The sequence below is a fragment of the Cervus elaphus genome, chromosome 5 (genome assembly GCF_910594005.1).
Source record: "Cervus elaphus chromosome 5, mCerEla1.1, whole genome shotgun sequence".
In the NCBI taxonomy this organism is placed as follows: domain Eukaryota; kingdom Metazoa; phylum Chordata; class Mammalia; order Artiodactyla; family Cervidae; genus Cervus; species Cervus elaphus.
Genome location: NC_057819.1, coordinates 133,775,344 through 133,800,919, shown reverse-complemented (window position 1 = coordinate 133,800,919; position 25,576 = coordinate 133,775,344). Strand labels below are relative to the sequence as shown.

Sequence of the window (25,576 nt, the reverse complement as noted above, 5' to 3'; positions counted from 1 at the left end):
CAGACACGACTGAGCAACTGAACTGAACTGATGTCAAAAAAAGTTGGAGAGAATGTTAAAAAAAAAAAAAAAAGCCTTGGAGAGAATGTGATCTCAGGAACCATTAAATTAGAAATTCATCTTCCTCTTTCCTCTGCAAAAACTGGCCCCTTTAAAATCAAACCATCTTGAAGATCCAGATGCTAAACCCCTAGTTACTGTTTCCAAGTTAAATGGAGCAAACAAACAACTAGAAGGAAATTAAAAAAAAAAAGAAGAAGAACCCTGCCCAGCCACCAAGTGAGACTGCAGTAAAACAAGGCCAGCTGAGGCCAAGAGATGGCCTCTGTGCAGAGGATGTGGACACCGCCCCATAGTCTGTCCACCCTCACGCCCCACTGCTCTGCCCTGCACCAGCGTCATCTGTCTTTCTTCCTTCGCCAGTTCTCTGTCCCTCTGTGTGATTCTCCCATTTCTGGACCTCCAGAGTCCACGTGTTCCTACCTTGCAGATATCGCATCTCTGCGGACCAGTTACCCGATCTGACGGAGGGTCCTCTGTGGTGCATGCGGCTGGGGTCCCCTTGCCCCCACGCACCCTCACCCGTGTCCTGTCTTTGCCAGCGGTCCTCACTGACCTGTCCAGTGGTTCTGGATTCAGACCCATTGAAACATGACAGCAGCTGACCAGTGAGCAATGCTCTGTTCGTTTTCTGTTGGAAGAAAGTTCTTCCGTGGTTTCAGTGACAGATAGTTTTGCCAAGTGCAGCTGAGTTTTTGAAACACAGAAAGCACCTTTGGTGTGAGTGTAATAATATGGAGCAGCCCCACTTATAAAGGAATCCTTATAGCCAGGCTCATTAGCAAATTGGACAGTTCTCACACAGAAAGTTTTAGCAGGCAGTAAATACAATATATATGTCAAAACATGGTAAATTAGATACCCTCCACTTCCGATTGTCAGTTGGTTAAAAAGTGTGAATCTGATGTAGCTCAAGTTCTCAAAGACAGTCAATCAGAAGATTCATTATTTGGAGAATTCATACTGCTTTTGGGTGTTTCCATAGTCTGTATTTTCCTTTTCTGTTGTTGTTTTGAACTGTTCTTTTCTCACTGAAGTCTTTTGTGTAAAAGCCAGGAGAGCTCAGGGCATCTTTTTCCACTTGGAAACTGCTGCACATAGAAGACAACGGGAATTTGAATTAAAAAAAGCTTTGAGTTTGTTTTTGAAAGCGAATTGCTGTTTGAAAAATGAGGCCCATGAGAGAAAATGGAACAGACTTTAACTTTTTAAAAAAGTTGCTTCACACTGTTTCTTTCACTTTGAAGAACTTTTTATCTGATTTAAGACTGCTTAAATAACCTAATTTTTACTCCAGTGGCGAAATCCATTATATATGTTAGCTGTCAGCAATTAGTTGTGCAAAATATACATATTTTAATTGTGAAAATGTATTACTGTTAGAATTATTCCTGTATATGTGTATATAATTGTATTTTTTAAAGAAATAGGGTTCTCTATTTTCCTATTCTCTGTGAAACAAGTAAATGACTGAAAAAGACAGCTATGTCTTTTGAAGTATTGGCAGCAATTCTAAGGTGAAACTTTTTCATCTTGTAAACCAACTGAATGAATGTCAGCTCACCACTTCCTCCTGGGGCTTCCACTCAACCACTTGACTTTTCTAGTTAGTTTTTCTCTTGAAAATACATTCTCATTAAGTGGCATTTGCTGCTAAATATCTGGCTTTAAATTCTGTTCCTTTATCTTTGTAGCCATCAGCTACATGGTATTAACTTTATACTTGGAAAACCCATGGTTTGCTGTGAAAACCCAATTCGAAAACCCTGCCTTTGACTAGTTAGGTTGCTTCTGGGTGCTGGTACATTTGAAACTGATTAGCAGCTTCTTACAGTCTAAAAGATTTTGGGTTTAGTTTATCATCTCATAGTTGCTGTTGACTTCATGAAAAAATTCTCAAGTTACAAGGAAGGAGGAATGTCATCTGAATATATCTGTGCTTTTATAAATGTAGATGGATAACAAACAGACTGAGAGAGAAGACTCGATATACAAACCATCCATCCTCTTGTCCTTTAAGGGTCATGCTGGCTCATGTAATTAAATAAGGTCTTTTTAGACCAGCTTTAAGGTAATAGAATATCCAATACAAATAGAAGCATGTTTTCTCAGTTACTTTTTGATGATAATGGGCAAATCTGTCTCCGCTTTCAACATTTGAAAAATTTTGTCTTCAAATGAGATGAGGTAGCAAGGTAAACTTCTCGAAGTATATTTAAGTATTCTAACAGAGCCTATTGTGTTAATCAATTCCAAATATTCAACATCCAAAGTCTATGGATAAATGTTTGGCTTTGGAAAACAAAATTAAATGAAGAAATCAAACAAATAATTAAAAGAAACCTTAACTCTCATCCTTAAATGCTTAATAGAGTAGTAAGTGAAAGTTTACTTACTACCAAGGAAGACCTGGACGAATTGGGAAATGTATCTTGTGTATGGATTTGAAGACTCAGTGTTATAAAGATGTCCTAAAATATTTTTCTATGCTCTTTACTCCATTCCTGTTGATTCTGCCTTGGTTTAGGCCCTTCTAATTCCACACCGTGTGTGCATGCTTAGTTAGTTGCCCTGTCCGATTCTTTGCGACCCCACAGACAACAGCCCACCAGGCTCCTCTGTCCATGGGATTTCCCAGGCAGGAATACTGCAGAGGATTGCCATTTCCTCTGGCAGAGGAACTTCTCAACCCAGGGGTTGAATGTGTCTCACCTGTGTCTCCTGCGTTGTAGGTGGGTTCTTTACTGGCTGAGCCATCGGGAAAACCTGTAAAAATGTCAGTTCTCCCCAGACTAATATATAGAATCAACATAATCCTAAAAATCAAAACATTAGCAGTGCTTTATGCCGGGGGGCGGGTGGCGGGGGAGTGGTGGGGGAGTGAGGGAAACTGGCAAGCTGATTCTAAAATCTACGTGGAAATACAGACAGCTCAGAGCAGCCATGGCAACCTTATGCTACCCGAACTTATAAATACTGCCAAATACTGAGACTAATATTAAGCTATAGTCATAACTACAGTGTGGTTTTGGCACAAAGATGACCAATGTTTTAGAGGAAAGAGACCAAAAACAGACTCACACACACTACGATCACCCTGATTCACGTCACAGTAAGTATTGCCGTACAGCCGGCAGAGAAGGGCCAGGCCAGTAAAGGGTGCTGTGGCAACGAGGCACTGAACGGAGCATCCACACCCAGGGTCGACCGAGAACTCCTACAGATAGATAGGAAGGGAAGCGGCACCAGACACGCATCCACTGCTTTCCTCTATCAAGGGTGTTAGTTCCTACTGAATCTTTAGTCTAGCACAGATATCTGTTTATCTGTCTTGCTGCCGTTTGTATCTGTCTTATCTGCCTATCTGTCTGTCTGTCCTTCTATCTACATCTATACATATCTGAAAATATTTGAAGGGCAATTTCTTATAGTTTATCTAAATATGTATTAAATATAGTAAAATTGTATATGTCTATAGAATTGTATAATTATCTACTAAATTTATCTGTCAGATTACTCAGAACCTAACAACACAAGAGAACTTGACTAGAGAAAGAACAGTGACTTTTTACAACCACATTTGACAGAAACGCTAGATCCTGGCCCAGTGTCCATTCCTAGTCTCTTACTAATACAGTAGAGCCCTGAGTTTATTTAGGGCAACATTAGACACAGTTCTAAATTGGCAGCCTCTCACCTTGCAGATGGAGTGTGGCTTCTAATGCAGAGAACTTCTAACGCAGTGAATGAGATGGAAACAGCATACTTAACTTGCTCCTGACAGGAACTGGCAGGAAAGCCCCTTCAGAGGGTTTTCAGCAGCTTCAATGGACCCTTAACCCTTGTCCCCTCGCCCCCACCCTTTAGGGCTGGGATTCTGAGCTGCAGAAACCACTCAGGGGCCATCACGGGAAGCTGAATTGCAGAGACCCGAGCCCTGACATCTCTGAACTGCCGACGCTGTGGCCTGTCCCTGAACGTCTCGTGCCCCGAGGAGAACACAGGGCGCTGGCGTTGCTTAAGCTCTGGACGCTCAGGTGTTCTCTTTCGGGGAGCTCAAGTAACACCCAAGACACCATCGTAGACCTCTCTTCAGCACCCATGAATGTTAGACATTCATAGAAACACACCCGAGCCCGTTTCTGCTCCTAATTTGATCACCAAGTTCTACACTTAGCTTTCTTGGAAGCCATTTACCCAATGTTCTTTTTTCCTTACACTTGAAGTTAAATGGAATATGGAATGATGTATGATTAAGCAGAATCTTTTGTATCTATGGCAACTGAGAACCTTGTGTTTCTACACAAACTTCAAGTGTTTTACAAGACTTGTTTATTTTGGTTAAATTGTGGAAGGAGAATGGAGTGGGGTCTTGCATTTTCGGTCAGTATAAAGTAACATTTATAATAACACTGAATAACATAACACTGAATTTTTCTCAATATTTTGGTATAAGAGGTCTTTCATGTGCTTTAAATTGTTTTCTACTTTGCTTATAGATAATTTTTTTGAGGGAAGATATCCTATTTTTATGAATGTTGTGTATACAAAGCTCTTAATTTAAAATATTTTAATAATTATTGTTATTTGTAATATTCAATCTGTGCTAAAGTAGAATAAGAACCAAAAATCAACTTCATATGAAGATTTGTCTTAAAAGCACTGAATAAACCAGGTCTTCTCTCATTGATTTAACTTTCTTGCCTCCTTTCTGTTTTACTTTTGTCTGCCTTCCATTCATCCTTGAGAATTTAATACGTATGTATTCTACACACCATGGCAACTAATTAATAACTAAGATATAACAGAATTATAAGTCATAGTTTCTTTTATTTGGGAGCTCACTATGTAGATGAGTAAGCAAAGCTCGCAACCTGAGACACTCCTGCGCTCCAGAGAAAAGCGTTGTGTGCTGGGGAAAGGAAAAGTTTCATTTTCTTGCTCCCAGAGCACAGTAAGAGGAAGGTGTTTCCGTCAGTTATGGATCAGAGAGCAGACCCCTCCGCCAGGAGGGGAGGCTCGAGTCAGCCTCAGAGAGGGATGGTTGGGTGAGAGAAACACGGAGGATTTTCCAACAGAGAGGACCAAAGTTGCCTCGTGAGTAGCCGCAGCCGTTCGGGACGTGCCAGGGGGGCCAGAGTGCAGGGGTGGCTCGAGGACCAAGTCACAGGCCTCTGGGTAGAGGGCTGATGCGAAGAGCGCTCACTGGAGGAGAGAGTCCTGAAGCCCACGTCCTGAGTGAGAAAACAACATGGGCTCCACCGTGCCTGCTTTAGACATTGCTCAGCAAAGCTGATCTTGGGACTGAGGGCCTGTGTCGGTCATCTTAGAACTCTGATCGCTGAATCTGGAAGCTGCCGACCCATGTGTATGATTCAATGGTTTTTAATATATTCACGAGTTGTGCAACCATCATCACTCCAGAAAAACCCCACCCCCAGCCCCCTAGCACCCTAGGCAATCACTAGTCCTTTTTCTGTTTCTGTGGATTTGACTCTTCTGAGAATTTAACACAAATGGGACAGTACCATACATGGCCTTTCTGCCTGTTCTCTTTTACTTTGAATACTGTTTTCAGGATTCATCCATGTTGTAATGTGTGTTAGTACTTCATCCGAATAATGTCTCATTGTATGAATATGCCACATTTTGTTCATTCATCAACTGATGGATGTTTGGGCTGTTTCCTCCTTTTTGGCAGTTAGGCCATGAACATTTGAATACAAGTTTTTAGTATGGATTATGTTTTTCATTTCTCACCTAGGAGTGGAATTCCTGGTTCATATGGAATCCATGTGGGTTCACTGTATCATCTCTATGGTTAATCTTTTTAGGAACTGTGAAATTGTCTTCCAAAATGGTTGCATCATTTCATATCCCCACCAGCGCTTGTGGGGGTCTGATTTCTCTGCATCTTCACCAACCCTTGCTATCGTCTGGCTTTTTGATTACAGCCATCCTAGTGGGCGTGGAGTGCGGTGGCTGCTTTACCTGACATTGCCTGATGACAGTGTGTGAAGCACTTTCTCAGGTGCCTGTTGGCCGCCGGTGTATCTTCTTTGGAGGCATGTCTTCCAATCCCTGTGCCCAATATAAAATTGCGTTAAATTGCCCATTTATTATTGAGTTGTAAGATTTCTTTATATATTCTAGATGCAAGTCCCTTTGAGGATAGATGGTTTGCAAATATTGTCTCCCATTCAGCACACAGCAAGGCCTTAATAAAACCTTGTTGAGTATTTGGATATTCAAAATTGTATTTCTATCACAAAATTATTGTCACAGTAGAGTTCAGTCAACAATATACCAATGATAAGTTCCCTGATTTGAAACTATTAAAACCTATCAAGATAAGTGGACACATCTGTCACCATTTTATCATCTTTAAATTCAGCATTACGATCGGTGAGGTGTTGAAAATCCATCATTTTAATGAATGTGCAATTGACAAACATATGCAATGCCATTTGTCACTTAAAAGTTTGATATTTGATTTTTAAACTTTGCAGATGGAAAAGGTGGAAGCAGACCTGACTCGGTCCAAGTCTCTCCGTGAGAAGCAGTCCAAGGAGTTCCTGTGGCAGCTGGACGATGTCAAGCAGAGATACGAGCAGCAGGTGCGTCTGCGCGGAGGCCCTGCACGCTCCCCTCGAGCACAGCTTCTGCATGGTGAAAATACTTAGGATAGACAAAGAGTGATTCCCTTTGTTAAATTAATGAATTATAACAAATAAAATAATTAGCATATAAATAAGTAGTGTAGATTATAAGAAAATCTTTAATGTCCCAATAAGTAAACTGGCAAAGGAAAGAAACATATATAAGAAGTAAATTGAGTAAATGACCATGTAGAAATATCCTCAGCCTTGGTGTTGATAAAAATGCAAATTAAAGTGATGTACCATCTAAAGTTGGCAAAAGTTTAGTAAAATTGGCACTTTCATATATTGCTAGTGGCATTGTGTTAATGTAGCCAAAACAATTTTTGTAGTATCTACTAAGAGTCATGAAAAATGTTTACATTTTCTGGCCCAATTATCCTTAACCTTGAAAATCAGACAGAAATACTCAAACAATGATGTTAATTATTTTTTAGATGGTTGATTCTTTTCTACATGCTCTACTTTCCACACTGATAGTCTTTTTAACGTGACAGTCCCTTTTTTTAGGGTAAAAATATATAAACTCCTTTGAAAGAGTGTTAAGCTTCAAAGGCTTTTCTCAGAGTGATAGATTTGAAGCTGTACCAGATTTTTGTCTTTTATAGTCTTGGTCAAAAATATTTAATAAGGAAAATTGATGAATTATTTAAAGGATTCATACTATTAATAGAAACCATACACTATTGCATCAATCTTATTTCATTTTCATGAAAAAGAAATGATATAGATGTTTGACGAGTGTATAATAGGAATTTTTGGAAAACCACTTCAAGATCTCTGAGGTCAGTGCAGATTTAGCCTGTTTCTCTTCTTCCAGTGTCGTGAGCTGATCATCAACACCCTTGCTGAGCGTGAAGCTTCCAGTCACTTATGAAGCGGGACTATGAGCTCGGAGTGTTAGGAGAACATTCAGGAGAATCTGATAATATACAAACTTTAAAAACCCCTTTTTAAGTAGAAAATTCTATCAGCCAGAATGGTAGTCCCCTGACCACTCCAAACTGCCGACGTTTTCACGCTGAAAGTGTACCATGAGGAAAAGACAGGCCCGGAACCGTTTCCCTGAGGGGAAGCCTAGCAGACTCCCCTCTGTGAGCGGGTGGCCATGGGGGACGGGCAGGGGTGGAGGGCGGGGCTTCGCTCAGCCGTGGGCGGGGCCCCCGGGGCGTGGGGTGGGGCCAGCTGACGTGTGTCTGTGGTGTGCGCGGGAGGCCGGCTCTGAGTGACCAGAGTCGCCACGGCCTCTGTGGGGTGCGCGGGAGGCCGGCTCTGAGTGACCAGCGTCACCACACGCAAGATTTCCAGGTGCATCTCAGGGCGATGAGGTGCGCGTAGTTACCACCTCAGACGCAGAGTAGTTAGCAACCGGCATCCGGAATCAGCTTCTGAACTTTTAAACTGCTGAAATTTAAGATTGTTTACTGGGACTGAAGGTAAAATTTCGCGCTTCGTCTCAAGACAGTCGTCGGCAGAAAGTATGCTGCGGGGGCTGGGTGGGGTTGTCAGGGACTGAGTGACCAGGAAGAGAGGAAGAACCCGGGACGACGGGTAGTGGCGGGTAAAAGCTAGTCTCTGTGGATTGTCCACCTATCAGGTTGCGAGGAATAGGTCTGTTCTGGTCACTGCGTTTTAAGCAGGACGATGAAAAACGCAAATATGTTCAAAGGAGAGTTTCCAGAACTAAGGACGTGTGGGGTTAGGTCAGAGGAGTGTTTCAAGGAGTAAGGATATTTGCCAAGAGAGGACGAGACTTGGGAGCATTGCATGTTATGTGTTTTTAAATTCCAGGTCTGTAATGGGGAAGTCTTACGGTTGGTCCGTGTGGTGAAAGTCACTCAGTCATGTCCAACTCTGTGCGACCCCATAAACTATAGAGTCCATGGAATTCTCCAGGCCAGAATACTGGAGTGGGTAGCTGTTCCCTTCTCCAGGGAATCTTCCCAACCCAGGATCGAACCCAGGATTCTTTACCACCTGAGCCACCAGGGAAGCCCAATAGTAATTGTAATAGCCTGCAATCAGGATGACACACACCAGGCCAGCCCCATTTCTACTTGCTTTACAGACTTCAGCCCCTTCCCATCCTCACGGTCGTGCTGAGAGGCAGGTCCATTGTCTGTTGCTCCATCTCCCAGTCATGGAGACTGAGCACATCTGGCCAGAGGGGCCACACAGTGAACAGGTGACGGGGTTGGACATGAACATGAACTTGAGTTGTGCTCTTCATGCTCACAGGCCCCAGGGTGTCTGGGGACAGAAATTGAGCCTCTGGGTGAACGGCATTCTGGGAACATTTTGAGTCGTTTCAAGGTCATTCTTTCCTAAAGGCTTATTCCGATGTGCAGTGGTTTGTCTGGTGAGAAAGTTTCCCTCCTGAGTGTGTGGAGGTGACTGTCCTGAGTGCTGGGGGCAGAGGGTCCCTTCCAGGTCCGACATCGGTGACCGCCTGCAGCTTCCATCAGACCCCAGCCCCTCTGTGTGGCTCTGGACAACTGCAGGCGGCTCCGAGTCCTTTACCTACACCCTTTTCTATACCCGCCTGCCTTCTCTGCCTGCCGTTGAAGTGCAAGGATGACAACTTTCCCTCATCTTGTCTTACTTTTCTGAAGAACGCACAAGCCTTGAGTGTTGTGGGTGTAGCGTTTCACTCTGGAAGGAGATGTACATGCCACCGGTCCCAGCTTCTCAGGCCTGGGTAGGCGACCCCTGGGGTGCGTGAGCACTGAGGTAGAGGGGCTGACGCCTGCATCTTACAGTGTTGGACTCACTTGATTATTTGGTGGGAAAGCAAAGTGGTTTTACTATTGAGGTAACGTTCATATTAAAACAAACAGAGACTTTTCCTGTTTTGTAAAATGCACAGTTCTCATGAATTTTGTAGGATAAAACAGGGCATTTCAAAGCAACTTGCAGTTTGCAGAGTCTGCTCCAGGCTGAGGCCTCAGATCCCGGGGGGGTACTATTCATCTTCGCCGCTGCGAGGGATGCTTTGGTGGAAAAGTTTTAGAAGCACTTATCCGGTCTAATCCTCACATTTTATAATGAGGGAGCCCGCATCCAGAGGAAATGAATGACTGGTGCCTTCTGGGCCTCAATTTCCTTACTCGGTGCGACTCGCGAGCCCCTCCCACGTAGAGAGCCTAGTGCCAGGAACTGTAATGAAGTGAAAAAAGCAGAGTGGTATTTTAAAACATTTCAGTCCAAATGCAGGCATAAAGTGTGCAGATGTGGAGAGAACATCAAACACATGGGATAAACACTCACACAAATATCCTGCGAAGCCCAAGCTTTCATCAAGATTTCCTGTTTCTTTCCTGTATGACCCGTTGGAACAGAGAGACCATTCTAATTGTCTTTTCACAAGCCTCACTCAAGTTGGAAACAAACAACAAAGCAGGCATGCTAGGATTTCCTGAACTGTGGAGATTTTTTTTTTTTTGGCAATTCCAGCATTTCATTCTTTAATCTTATATTTTATATCTTCTCTTTTCCCTGCAAAGCCTTTAAAGGGAAATGTAGTTCAACAGATAAACAAGTGGCCAGATTCTCCAGGAAGAATAAATACTTACTGTTGAGGATGATTAGAAACACTGGCCAGCCCAGTCCTTACACGACACCACTGTTTGGAACAAAATGTTTTGGTAGCAAAGACAAGCAAGGAATTATACAAGATAAGAGTGCAACTGGGACATTTGAAGATCAGTTGAGATGTTTGAGAAACAGCATGCAGTTCCCAGTTTTTTCTCTGTAAATATTACCTAGATTTTTTAGGTGATATAACCTGAAAACATGGACCTGTTTTGAATCAGACTGTTAGTCTCCACTGGGAAAGGACACAGTGGAAAGTGAGGGTGGAGACAGGGAAGGGGGCCCCACACAGCGGGGGGGTGGCACCCGTGGGTGGGGGCAGGGCTGGGCCTCAGCTGTTGGGGGGAGAGGGCACCAGCACAGAGGTCTGTGATCTGCAGTCAGAAAGCAGGGGTGTTTTGACTGCTGAGGGCTTCCTCTGTGCGACAGGAGAGAAGACCATTTGTTGACACTGAAGGCATCACATGGACAGGGGAGCCAAGGCAGGCGGGAGATGGCAGGGCTGCTCTGACAGCAGCTGCTCACTGATGTTTCTGTCAGGTTGGTGAGGCCTCAGGTGAGGTTAGTGACCATGGATTTGCAGGTCTCCCTAAAAATTCTTCGAAATGGATTTCTTCGTGATTTTTTAATTTCTATGTCTAGTATGCCCCTGTTTTCCTGTCTTATTGCTCACCTTATCATATTCTCTTAACAAAGCCTTTCTTTCTTGGCTTTCCTTTTTTAAGTTTGTGATCATTTTGAGCGTCATTATGATCACTGGACCCCTCGGTGGTGATGAAGACAAGTGCAGAGCCTGGTCTTTCAGACTCTTCCCTTCCATAACCACCTGATCCAGGCATGCGGCTGCACTGCGCAGCACAAACGGGTCCTCCAGGTGCCTGGAGTCCTGGCGTTCAGGCTGTGAAGTGCTGGGAGCCCAGGCTCACAGAACCACATTGGCAGTTGGTGAAAACTGCCTAATGCCCCACCTCTTCTTCCCTTTTTCCCCACCTTTTCTTGGCTTGAAATTGTTATCGTCTAGGTCCATGCAAATGGCACCTTTCCCTCGAGTGGGATTGAAGGGGGCAAAGATGAATGTGGTTTTTTTTCAGTGACCGTCACATGAAGATGATTTATTTTAGGGATACCTCATCTTAAAAAGGGCTTCCCCGATGGCACAGTGGCAAAGAACTCGCCTGCCAATGCAAGAGACAAAGGAGACTCAAGTTTGATCCCTGGGTTGGGAAGATCCCCTGGAGGAGGAAATGGCAATCCACTCCAGTATTCTTGCCTGGGGAATTCCATGGACAGAGGAGCCTGGTGGGCTACAGTCCTGGGGTCGCAAAGAGTCGAACACAACTGAAGCAACTGAGCGCTTTATGCACTTGAGTACAACAGAAAAACTATTCTATGATACTAGAAAAAACGTTTCCTGGGTTGTGAAACGGCTCAGTGGCGATCCCACTCTCCAGGTTCCTTCACCGTCTAAGCTCGAATCCTGTCCTTCATCACCTAATTCACGTTTACTGAGCAGCCCCTCTTTGCGAACACTGCGCAGTGCTTCGATGTGGTGGTGTGCACAGCGGCGTCTGCCATGGTGGTGGGGAGCCCGCGGCCCCCCAGCCTGAGAACGACGTGTGAGGTGAGGCCGTGACCGCTGCTCGGAGACGCAGCAGGACACTGCGTCTGAGTGCAGGGCCCGCTACGCGAGCATGTCCTTTCATCTTTGATGTTAGATGGGTGAGGCTTTCGGATGAATGTGGAATGGTGCGTGAAGGAGAGAGGGGACTCGGGTTTTCCAGCTGAGCGACCAGGTGAACAAACGGCGGTGACAGACACTGACTCACAGAGAGGAAGTACCCGGACAGAGCTGGGGACGCAGCGACAGTTAGACGTGGGGACCAGAGGGAGGAAGTGGCAAGAACGCCCGAGAGCAGCCCGTGGGGCGGTGGGTGGGTGCAGCATCCCATGCCGTGCGCAGCTGGGCCGCAGGCAGGAGACGAGGACCTGAGTCCCCAGCCATGTAGGCGTCGCCAGACAGGAAGCTGGCTGGAGGTCGACAGCTGCCTGCTGCGGTGGCAGGAAGGTCTTCGGCCCCTTGATGAGTCCAGGCCAGCAGAAGGGGGCAGCAGCCCGAGCAGTGCAGGGGACGGAACGGGAGCAGACCCTCTGCCGTCCAGCATCAGGTGTGGTGGTGGCGGCGGAGGCTTGGGGGACGGCTGCCCCTCCTGCTGCAAGCCCCGGCGGCGGTTGAGCCAGGTCAGGGAAACATTGTGCTCAGGACGCTCTCCAGGTTCCGGGCTCTCACGTTTGCGTCCACTTGACCCGAGAGCGGAGACGGTTGTGTTGCAGGGCGGCTCTCCCCAGGGCTCCCAGCTGGCAACTCCTCTTCCTCCTTCTGGAGCCAGAGAACAGAGAGGGCGTTCCTTCCCACCTCCTGCAGCTGCAACTCATCTCACACCAAAGCAGAATGCGGTTTTGTCATCTGGTTACTTTGAGCTCATTTCAGCTAATATTTTGCACCGTAATTCCTCCTTTTTTATATGTTGGGTGCATTCTGTCATGTCTATAACTTCCTTTTCTGGCTTTAGGATTTTTGACTTGAAGGTATATTACTGGGACAGTTGATCTTCTATGTATTGTGTACTGAGAAGTGATGACTTGCTCCATCCCATTTGTATTTTAAAATAAGATTAATTAACAGGTTAATAATGTAAGATTACTAACAGGTCTTCAGGTAGTATTGGAGAAGAAAATGGCAACCCACTCCAGTATTCTTGCCCGGGATACCCCATGGACAGAGGAGCCTGGCGGGCTGCAATCCATGGGGTCACAGAGAGTTGGACACGAATGAGTGACTGAACAATAACAGGCAGCGTTTGCTCACACTGAGCTTGCTATAGAACAGTTCCGGGAACTTAGGGTTCATATTCGAGACCCTCAGAGACTCGGCCGTCCAGCCCGCCCAGCCCGGTCTCTCGGGCCTGGCGTGCGCTCCTGCCCCAGGCACTTGTGTGGAGCCTCCGGCGGAGGGAGGAGGCCGTGGTCAGACTGTGGCAGGATCCAGTCCGAGGGCAAGGTCCGTGCCTGCAGCGGCCTCAGAATCCCGGCCGGAGTGTGCTGGGGTGCGTCATGGGTGGAGCACGACCCTTCTGGGTCTCCTGTTTGAAGATTCCTTATGAGTCAACCTTGCAGTTTCTGTGCAACACAGCCGTTTCCTCTCCCAGACCCGGCCCCCCGCTGTTGAGTCCAGGATCACAAAGGACTGGCTACCAGATGACTCGCCAGTGTGCTTTCCTGCCCGGCCAGCTCCAGGCGCATCACTCTGAGCACTGAGGTCTTCAGTGATGGGCCTCCTCCCCCCGGAGCACTGACATGGAGACCTTGCTGAGACTTGTTCCCCCTGCGGATGTTGTCTGCTGTCCCGTCCTCCACACAGTCCCTGCGTGCCACCTCCCGGTCACCGTGAGCTCCGTTACACACGACTGTGGTCACCTAGACGTGTGCAGTGGCTCCAGGTGAAGGGACACGCTGCTTCAGTTTGCTGTTGAGACGTGCCCACATGCAAAGGACATGTGTCTACACTTAGGGGCTGGGCTGAATTTTATCACAATCCACCTTGATGATGGCATTGAACATGGTTATGAATATTATCCTTAAGATGTTCCTGAAACACTAGGGTTTTTGTCCTGGACTCTACTGTTAATCTGGGGAGGACCCCCTTGCCTGAAATTGATGACAGTGAGGAAACCAAAGGGCTTGTGACATCTAGAAGTTGGTCAGGCAGCACTGGATCGGGCAGTCAGGACTGAGCTATTTCACTTGCAAAGGCTCTGCGACCTTGAGGCTTCACTAACCAGCCTCACTGAGCAGCAGGCCCTGACACAAGAGCAAACTGTTTGAATAGTTTAGTTTATGAACAGCTATCTTTAGGCTTCAGATGCCATTATCACTCTTTCATCTGTGCCTGGTTTTGAAAATGAATGAACTGAAATGTGAACATGAGCAGGATCCCTGCCCACCTGTTGGAACTCCTCAGATAACGCAGCGTTTCTGTGCAAGGGCAGTGATCATCGAGCCTGGAGCGCGGCTGCACCAGTGCTAGTGACCTCTCAGCCAGTCCCGGTCTCATGTCTTTTCTTGGGGGAAAACTTCTGTAGTTCTTCTGCCTTAATTGTACGTCTATCAGTTACTTTTCCTTAGAGTATCGTAAAATATTTTGCTTTCTATCAATTTTAAATCACACCCATTCTCTTCATTTTTTTTTGAGACTTTTGAGAATCAGATCTGAGTAGAACATTTTAGCTCCTTCTATTTCCTTGTTACATGTTTAAATCTTCTAAAATATATAATTTCATTATTATAATGCTTGATAGTATAATACTGAGCAGGAATAATAATGTGTCCAAGACTATTCTAAAAATATCCCAACTCAATAATTCATATACTTGGCTGCCTGAAAATGATGCAGTAATGTCAATAAAATTTTAAATTCTCTTTTTTGTTGGGATTAACATTGTAATTGCGTGACTCACAGAGTCAACCATGCACATTTATTTTAAATAATCACAGAAAACTGTTCCACTTGGCATAGTATATAAGGAGAACACTTATATTTTTGTTTATTGCCTATAATGGAATAATGTGAAAGAAAAATCTGTCATTTTAAAAAGACATAAATTCGCTAGAATGCATCTGTGTTCTTAGGTGCAAAATAAAAATTTCCATATTATTTTATATGCTATCTTATTCGATATGTGTGTGTATTCGAGAATTAGGACACTTTCTTCTAAATAGTAGAAAAAATGAATGAGTGGTCAGGAATTGATTGTTGATTTTCCCACTCTCAAAGAAAATCACAATAACCAAACCGTTTTGAAACCTACATTTAAAAGCACTTTTAATCTGCGTTTTGTTTCTTAATTTGCAGTTAGAGGGCAAGAGTGGTAAATCTCCAGAGAAAACAGCTCCTGAAGGGTGGTGCAGGCTGCACGCCTGGAGAAATGAATGCTATAGCTTTAAGATAAGGTGGTCTGGTGACTCAGTGCACGAGACTAGATCGATTTGGAGCAGGCTCCTACTGTTAGCTTTTTTGAAGATGGATTCTCACACCGAATATAACGCCACATATTCTCGATAACAGCAGTTATTCCCCCTGAAATCCACCAAAACTGAAGAAAAATCCAAGTGACTGTTCCGTGCAGCTGTGTGGCCTGGAGTTCACTGGGGAGGCTGGCGTCCTGCAGTCCCCATTCAGCACCTGCTTCAAAGGCAGCCTGGCCGGCTATAGTGTGCGGGCCAGGTAGGGTGCCATTGTGTGCGGCCCGGAGGATTAGTATCAAAGCTGCGGCGACCAGGCCCTCGGTCTCCGGCTGCCACTCAGTCTAGCGGGGCGCGGCTCAGACCGGCCAAGGTCACCGTCTCCAGCGTGGAGTGGACTGGGAAAGCACCCTGAGAATGGCGTGCTTTTTATGAAATCATGGCGCGGGCTGGCGGCGCAGCAGGTGCCCCCTGGAGCACACCACATCTGTTTGTGTTGGTGTCCCGTGGCTGACAACGAGATAATAGAGCTTTGAGATTTATCATTTTATTTTAAGAAAGACAACTGTATATACAATAATCCAGATGCGTATTTAGCTTCGATCTTTTATTTGAAAACCATAAAGAAAACAGACCGATTTAATTGCTGCTTTTTACATGTATGTATTTAAGCAAAAAAGCAAAGCGTACTGACTATTAACCATTTACAACCGTTGCTGGTCAGTGATACCCAAATTCTTGGGGAGGAGATACCTAGCATTCGACATAATTTTTTTTTTTCAATATTCAGGCATTTGTGTCAACAGATTGCAGAAGGATTTACTGAATATTCCCAACCGTCTTGAATATTGGGAGATTTAGATAAAATCCACCCCCACACCCAATGAGAGTATTTTAAGGGTGAGGTAATGATGACGCAAAAAATAAAATTTTCAACTTGGGCAAATTAGAGAAAAATTAAGCTGTCCATGAGTTGTCATGACGACAAGGATGTTCTGTTGATGAACTGTCCTCATTGTCCAATCAGATAGTAGAGCTGAAGCTGGAGCATGAACAGGAGAAGACGCACCTATTACAGCAGCATAACGCGGAGAAGGAGAGCCTAGTCCGAGACCACGAACGGGAAGTCGGAAATCTGGAGAATCAGCTCCGCGCTGCCAATATGGAGCACGAAAATCAAATCCAAGAGTTCAAGAAACGAGACTCACAGGTAATTACCAATGATATTTGATAAAACGGGTATCCATTTTAAACAGTCATCAGCGTTTCATGTTTTCTTATTATTCTTGTTGGTGCACGCTATTTGATCATTTGCAAAACTGACATATAAATGTGATTTTTTGTTGTTTTCTCCCTACCCCCCTTTTTGGGGGGATGAATAAGGCTTTAACTACAGAAACCACAGGTAGCCAGATTAAAAATCCCATGGCGTGCTATAACTTGGCCCCTTTTTTATAATCTTGTCTCAGTTCCTTTCATGATGGATTTTTTTTTAAGGTATCTGCCCCTTACCCCTCCCCTCAGCCTTAGCAAATCCCTAGGAAATGTTATCAGCCTCACTCCTTGCTTTTTGTTTTAATCTCTGTAGGTAATCAAGCAGCTGTTTTAATATTTGCTTTTCCTTCCTAGTGTTGCTTTTTTCCTTTAGACTCTATATTTGATTAGATTACTGAGATGATAATTGATAAAAATGCCTCCAGAGAAGGGCTGTTTCCCACCAGGTCTGTCGCTTTCTCCTACATGCGCATACACACGCCTCCCAGCCTCATCTCTGTAGTCCCTGTTGGAAGCCATTTGGCAGAATAACCCCCAGCTGTGGTAGCATTTGACTCTTCAAACTTATGGATGAAATGTGCACTGTCAGCATGGAAAATTATCTTTATAAATTTCAGATGAAAAAAAAAATCTTATTGGGTGTGTTTCTTTGTGGTAGGACACACTCTTTAGGGTATATATAATCAAAGGCCTTTAGTGTGTCCTCTTGGGGAGGTCGCTGTGAAATTTCATTAAAGAAAAATTGAAGAGCAATTGGTAACAATAAAAAGATAATTTTCTCTTCTAACAAGACCATATCATCCACAAGGTCTAAATACCCCTTTCTCATTGAAATCTCACCATATCATACACACCCCTCACAAGCTTCTCCTCAGATACATTCCTCCCCAAATAATATAATTTTTAAGCAAATGAGATAGACCTATTTGTTATAAGATGTGTTTAAACAATTTTATAATTATCTGAATGTACAAATTCTACTGATTAAGTAAGGTGTTGGATCTCGAGTCAGGGCGGGAGGCAGGAGGCAAAGAATAGGAGTTGTTGGTCGCTTTCATTTGACCTTGAGTTGTCTTTTACTTTCGGATAACGATGGAGGCAATATGAATATACTCGGCACAGACTTTTTTTTTTTTTTGGTCAATAATATGGATTTCTAGGAAAATTAGGTGAATTTGTTTTGTGGGCTTTGTTAACTAAGAGGTAGTCATTGTAGCAGCCATGGGACCAGCATAGGCAGGTGGTTCCTGTGAAATCAACGTGTGCTGTGTTTCTGCACCGACTTCATTAGAGCCTTCATAAGGCACATGCTGGTCTTTTGAGGGTCGGTCATGCAGTTTATTAAGGATGTTTTCACACTTACAGTCTCCTTTGAAGATGAGTGAAGCCTTACTATTGTCTCTTTGAGAAGGTATTTGATTTCTGAGCCAGTGTAGGGTCTGTTTGCATGGTAGAATAATTGATACACTGAAAAACATTAATTTATCCAACTTCTAACTATTTTCGTGGTGTTTTAGAAAGCCGACACAAACAGGCCAAATTTAGAGGGAATCTTTGTGGTTTTGCGTGTGTCGTGTCTACCATGTGTAGGGTGCGGTTCATTCAATGACAACAAAAGGGAGATTTTGGAATCGTTAGATATACAATTAAGCCATGGGGAGAGTATAATAATGTCATCAATTGAATTTCTTCTAATTGAAGTACTAATCTGACCTCCTCAAACACTGTAACATATGACTGTATTTCTCACATTTTCTGTCTTTCTTGGAATAATTGGAATTGCTGTCCCAGGAATGCGAGGGAGCAATGGAAACTTAGGCTAAATGCATTCTGGATCAAAATGAAAAATGATTTTCTGCAGAAGCTATACTAAATTGTTTTTAGAGAACATATTTTTAAAAAAGCTCTTGTCAATAAGTTATATTTTAAAAAATCTAATCACATATACCAAAATGCTAACAACTTGTATTCATTTTTGGCTATTTATTGGGGCTATTAATTCAGTTTCCTCAGGTAAGTCCTAAATTTTCCAACTATATCTTTTCATGATTGTGGTCTAAATAATCTAATGTATAATACCTTTTAGGTTCTGAATTACATTTCAAAAAAAGCCCAAAGTGACATATGTTTTTAAGAAATAGCAGATGCCTTTTAAAAATGGCCGCTTAGTGGTTTGATGCGGGAGCCGCAGGCCTGCTGTAGACGGCGGCGGTGCGGTGTTCTGTCTGAGGCTGGGGAGGCGCTGGATGCTCGGTTCAGGTCGGCAGCTGTGGAGGCCATTTTGTAAAAAGGACCAGTGGGAACCTTGACCGAGAGAGCTCCAGGGGATTATCTGTTTGGGGCATGCGACTTTGTCGGCTGCTTTTCATCCATCAGATTCTTGAGTGCAGGCAATGTGTTAAAAAATCCACTTTTGGCTCCTTTTGACCATGTAATATGTTGTGTACTAATAAGAAAACCAGTGTTACAAAGTACAGACATCTGCCTCGAGGTGAACCATGACAACCGGGAGCTCCTCTCAGTGAAGGTGCTGTATAGTTATTGTAAGTGTGTCGTTATTCTAGCAATTTCTGTTTTATAGAGAAACGACAAGATACAGTAATACCATTAAGGACAGTTAACCATTTCTCATTTTATTTGGTGCATTGAGCTAATTAGTCTATGCATATATTTTTTATTATAATTCCTTGGTTTTCAGTGATGGGCTAGTTTACGTTGTGATACTTACATTTGCTAAAATGCACACTGTCTTCCCCCTTCGTATAAGATGTTCAGTCTGGTATGTCCCTGAGGGACATCAGTAGATGTCAAGACATACAGAAATTCACAACCTCATTAGCAAATATTTCTCACTTGCCAGATCCCACTTATTGACGGTCCTCTGGTGAGTGATTTGCCTGATTCCATCGTATTTCTTAATATAAAGGTGATACATAGTTTTGTTGCGATCATCTTAGGAAACCTTTGTCTGATGTGGTAGTCCTCATGTAATTCTTGTTTTGCTTTTGAACTGCAGTGTAGTAAAAGAATGTCTGCAGTTTGCCCCTGGAAATTGAGGAAAAGCAGGACATAGATTCCTTGATCCCTTGGCGTGCTTTTAGTACCCGGAACCACTCAAGGATTGCTTGATCTCTGAGGTTTGCTGCCTAAGTGAACGGTATACGTGAGCCCCACAGAGACCGTCCCAGAGTGGCTTCGTGGTCCGCCCAGGGGCTGTCACCGTCTGGGGACAGCTGCTGAGGTGCGGACATGAGAGGGGTGCGGGTGACACAGAGGCTGCTGGGTGCCACCACGTGTAGACTGCAGAGCAGTCATCATGAAACGGGTCTAGCCCGACCCTGGCATCCTGATGTCTTTCTCGACTCCCTGAACTGAGAACCGTGGTTGTAAGAGGAACAGTTTTGCGTAAAAGATGGAACATCTGGATTTTGCCGTATTGACTTAGTAAGCGGCTATGTGCTATTGCTGATTCTAAAATGTGCGGGCTTTAGATCTCCTCTTCTTTCTCTCTTCTGCTTTAAAAACTTTTCCGAAAAAGATATTTATAATAGACAATTTTAACAATTATATCTTCATAATTCCTTGGTCTTCAGCGATGGGCTACTTTATGTCGTGATACTTACATTTGCTAAAATGCAGTCTTCCCCCATTGTTTAAGATGTTCAGTCTGGTATGTCCCCGAGGGTGTAACACGTTGGAAAAAGGAAAGACCTTCAGAGCAGGAGATGTCATTCATAAACGGGCTGCATGTGTGCAGTGGGTTCGGCACGGGCTGTTATTCTTCAAAGATCACTCTGAGGGTGACTTGAACAGTGCGTGTGTTGTGAGCGCTATTGTTGCACCTGTATGGGGCCTCTGGGCTTTGAGGGGGCTGGCACTTTTTCTATTGAAAACATTTGATTTTAATTTCTTTGTATTCCAAGCACTTTTAAAAAGGATTTGAGGCAGCATTTTATGATAAACACATACTTATACAGGAGAAATATAGCTGAAAATAATACTTAAGCAATGAATGATATTAACCACATCAGAAAATCCATACTTTTAAAGAACATGCTCCAGCTAAGTACAAGTTTTAGCTCAGAGCTTGCCTGGAAGCTGAAGTGAAGAGTAAAACATGATGAATCGTGCAAGCGTAAGGATCTAATGTAAGAGGTCATACCAGTTCATTATTTTCTAGCTCTCAGTTCTGAGAGGAATTTAAGATACAGGGCTTAATATGAAAGGTACTGACTAGTGTAACTGATGGTGCTCTGTAGGTGTTAAAACATTTGAGAAAAAAACCCAGTGGGAAAAACATAATTAGCAGGTTTATTTTAATGTGCTAAATTTTCATTTTAATTTATGGATAATGTCATTATCTTCAACATCAAAAAACACAGCTGCTTTGAGAGATCCAATTTTGTAGATATTATGAATCATAAGAAAGCATATTTTAAGTCACAAGCTTAAAAATTTCTATACTGTCACTACATGACTATTCCAGAAACCCTTATGAAAGATCGCTAGGGTGCTAAAATTAGAAACTTGGCTGAAATTGAAAATTCTTTAAAAGTCAATGCCCTAATGTTAATTTCCAGGTGTTGCTCTCTTCCTTACATCTGATTCTCTTGTCCTCTGAATTGATACTGTGGAAAACTGTAGTAAATAATAAATCAAATGGTAATTTGGTCCGGGAGCACAGGATGTTTGTACCTGCATTAAAATGGTTCACTCCCTACCTGCATAACCAAAGTCGTGTTTCATATCAGTATTTTTTCACTGATATCATCTGCTTTGTTTCGGGGTAGTAGATATTTTTATTTCTTTGGGTCAGGCTGGACTCTGGACTGGTTGCTTGGATAAATCGAATTACGTCAACCAACCCCCCCACCCCTGTAACGAGGCTGTGGCTGCTCGTGCTCCCCCGCTTCTGTGCTCCCCTCTTCTCCTCAGGGATGTTCAGTCACCTCAAGGGGGCCCAGGGCTCAGCGTGCATGCCCACACGTAGTGCTGGTCCCTGATACACGCACGGCATGTGTCGGGGTAGGGGCGGGGCACTCTGAGCTTAATCGTGTACCAAGTGTGCTCTGCTGCGGTGGACGGCATGCCCAATGCCAGGCATCAGAGGCGTTGGTGGGAAAACATTTTTAACAATTCTCTTCATTTTTCAAAAAGAAAAGAAGACTTTTTTTTTTAGTAGACTTGGGGTAAAACCACGTGCTAAAATTTTCCATTTTTTTTTTTACATGAAGTTATATAGTAGTATTGAAATGCTTTATTTAAGATAGCCGAGGAACTTTTGGTGCTTGTTTAAAATATAAATAGAGGTATTCCCAACTAAACCATGTTTAAAAGCCTGTGGGGGATATATTCTTTTTCTGACACCAAAAACTCAGGTTATTCAGAATTTTCCAAATAGGGCAAAGGTCCTTCTTATATTCGGAAACAGTTGCATTGACGCGAAGATCTCGTTTTATTAATGTCCAGTGGTGAGGAGCCTAAGAGTGCTGCCTGTGGACTAATAAGATCTTTGCACTAATGTATTATTGTGTATGTTACTGTGTGTAAAAATACTATTTCTTAGGTGCTTAATTAGGAGAAAATAGGGAAAGATGCCATTTCAAGTAAAGCTACATTTTTGGTAGATCACCGGCTTTCTTTTTCATATGAATTCTAAAATTCTGTAATTATTTTCATCTTAAAGCACAAAAGTAGCATATATACCTATAATTAAACTATATAAATCATTCAACTTGGTTTTCATTGTGGAGAAAATTATATTAAGCTTAAAAAACAGAGACAGGTTGAGACAAGGAAAGTGATTTCTCTAAGAATGATCCATTTATCATAGTTACACAGTGTATCTTCAATCCTGTGCATATTTTTAAAAATGTGGCAGTTACCATGGAAACCACATTCCATGGCATGTGGTCCACTGTTAGATAAAGAATATTCCTTTTTAAGACAAACCTTCCAAATAATAACATATAAAGTATTCTCTTTGCATTAATGACTTTATATCATCAACAATGGTTGCTTTAAAAAAATCTGTCCTTTGTTCTCATTATACTTACTGGATTTTTAAAGAAATATATAAATTGTTCCTGAAGAATAGTAATTAAATGCTAGAGATATTTGCAATGGGAGATCTAAGGTGATCGCTCTGTGATGGTGAAGGTGGGTGGTTTCATGGGAGCACAGTCTGTACTCGTGGCGTGTTCTGTCAGACGGAATCTTAGGAGCTCACTGAGTGTCTACATCTCAGATTAAGTCATCTGAAGAGATGGCCGCAGCCAGTTATTTTCATTTTATACGTAAAGAACATGTGTGGTTCCAAGGTCGTTATCTTGCCCAAGGTCACAGAATTAGCAAACCAGAACTTCTTGACCTTAATTCAGTGCTCGCTCTTCATCTCACAGCCTCTTCCGAGGTAGGTTTTAGATTTCTGGAGAGGCTTGGATGTGGAGAAAGGAAGAGTCGTGTGACTCCACCGGGCGTGGCAGACACTGGGACCTTTGTTTCCGGGCGGAGACCCGCATCTCCATTTGCATTTCTCTCAGTGATTTGCTGCACTTGACCGGCTGCAGAGTTGTAACTAGTCCGCATACCTCCTGGAACAACACTGAATCTACGCTTGTGTGCGTTTTAACAGAAGCCTTATCAACAAATACCCATTGTGTGCTTCCTGTGCGCCAAGCTCCCTCCTTGGTCCTTCCCACTGCTTTATCTCATTCAGCCCTCCAGCCCGCCACGAAGGTTAGATTTCCTATTTGGAAGTGGTTTTGACCTTGTCACCTGGGTCAGAAAATGTGTTTCCCTTTCCTGATGAGGGCAGACTCTGAAGGCACAGTGAGTCGCCCAAGCCACCAGGCCTGGTAGTGTCGCTGGGCTCACAGCCAGGGCCCCTGCCCACTCACTGCTGTGGAGGAGCTTGCTGTCTCTGAACTCCATTTATCCTGCTTACCTTCCACTGTGTTTTCAATTTTGGGTCCTTAGTACGTTGCAGGATTTAAAGCACTGATTACCCATAACTCAGGCTATGTAAATCCAAGTCGGGTCTTAGCCAGTGGTTTCAGTCTTTCTCCAAAGTCACAGCCATGACCATGTCTCTCGTCAGAGACAAGTACAACTCTGAAGAGATGTGCATTTCTTAGCATTTTATTTGGAGTAGAAATCCTTCCCACAAATTTTAGAACTTGTAGGATGGAAAAATTAGTATGTTTTTGAAATGGGTTCACTTTTGGTTTCCACATTATTACTGCAATAAGAAGGTATGTCCAGTGTAAGAATCCAGTAGGCTTGCATCTCAGTGGGATTTACCAGTCCTTATAAAAAGTTGCCTAGGAGTTTACATCTAATTCTGGCGAAATACGGTTGGTTGTGAATGGTTTATTATAGATAAATGTCTGTTATATGCACATACTAATTTGAAATATCAGATATGATTCATACCTTTCAGTAGAGTGGCTTTTTAAATCTCAAAGCCTTCAATGTTAGCATTTTTTCCATAAAGGAATCCATGTAAGGATCCTGTTACATGGCAGCAGCTAGTCAAAGCCTTCTAAGAAATGAGGTCGAGGTGGTTTAGGAAGTTCAAATCTGGAGACTTTCCTGATAGAAATACAAGGAGCAATTAGAAAGCGTGTTTTGTTTAGAATCTTCAAAAGCAATTTATGTTGATGCAGTTTGAGCTGAATTCTAGAGTAACTTTGGTCAAAATGAAAACTTTTCAGAGTTTTTTTTTTTTTTTAAACACATAAAATACTCCAGCGATAAAGGCTATTCCACCCTGGGAAATTCGTTCCCGTTGGGTTATTTTTAGCGTGCTGCCCTTCCCTCTGCTCACCTCCGTGTGAGTGAAATCACTGCGGGACAGTGGGTGAGTCGCTCCTCTTCCTTGAGGTCTCGGAAAAGCCATTCTTGGGTTTCTGACCCAGTTCTCTAAGAGACATCCCTGATGTCTTTGCTGGTATATTTGAGGTAATTTTTTGTGATGGAGAGGTTGAAGGCGGGGTGCAGGAAATGACTGGCTAAATGGTGATGTCATCACACGTTCAAAGAGCTGCAGACTGAAGCTCATTGCATTGTCGCTGTGTCCCCGGTCAGGACTGATTGGAACAGCACCTGGTCGCGTGACGCAGAGGCTATTTAATGCCTGAGCATTTTCCCTGAGAAAAAGAACAGATATTTCTGCTGGGGAGACCGTACACTCCTGTTTGAGGAAGCAAGCGTTACATGAAAATAATAGCCTATTTTCAAATTTCTTTAGTATTTATGGAAAGAAAACCTTTGAAAAATATTGTCATTAGAAGGAAACTAGGATAATAAAAAGTGGTTTCATTGAGACCTAACTGGTGGATTAATGTGGAACTTGATGCAATATTTTTCCATCAAAACAAGTATTAAAATTTAGTGAAAATTATTTTTCGTCACTTGTTCTAGCAATCATTTTAAGCTGTTACCTGACCTCTCGAGTACTTTTGGATATTTGTATCCTAAGATGTTGGGGAAAGACCCCAGGAAATCATAAAGAAACAGTACACAGACCTGCAGGGTTTGAAAATGTGTGTTATTTTTCCCTTTCATTTGGATTTGTTTTTCCTTGGGTGTGAAGTCAAAGCCTGAAGGTAATATTTGAGAATGAGTTAATGGTGTCCTCAGAGAATGAAGTTTGCTGAAGTATGTGGCCTGGACCTGGGGTCTCTTTCCTTGTTAGTGGGGGCAGCTGCTGCAGTGGTTTCAGGGCGTGTGTGTGTGTGTGTGTGTCCCACTGACATTATTACTCTGTGGTACAGAGGAGCTGTCAGTGAACACAGAGAGTGGTCCAGCCAGGCCTAGCATCTTAAAACAAGGCAGTTTTCCAGTAAGGACTTAAAAGTTGTAGGTCTCAAAAAGGTTAAAATTAAACTGATGATTCATTCATCTTAAGCTTACTCCATAAGTCAGTATTTATTAATGAAGCAAACCCCAGACCCCTAGGGTCAAGTGGG

General features: G+C 43.3%; 1 protein-coding gene across 4 annotated transcripts in view; it reads left to right on the top strand.

Annotated features, from left to right (window-relative positions):
• The window catches only part of CEP112 (centrosomal protein 112), a 301,353-nt gene that overhangs the window by 133,575 nt on the left and 142,202 nt on the right, over nt 1-25,576 (top strand). For all 4 annotated transcript variants that reach the window (XM_043905758.1, XM_043905757.1, XM_043905759.1 and 1 more), the window contains 2 exons: nt 6,570-6,677; nt 16,357-16,539. In XM_043905758.1, coding sequence (XP_043761693.1) covers nt 6,570-6,677; nt 16,357-16,539 — 291 coding nt within the window. The remainder of the gene's footprint in view (nt 1-6,569; nt 6,678-16,356; nt 16,540-25,576) is intronic.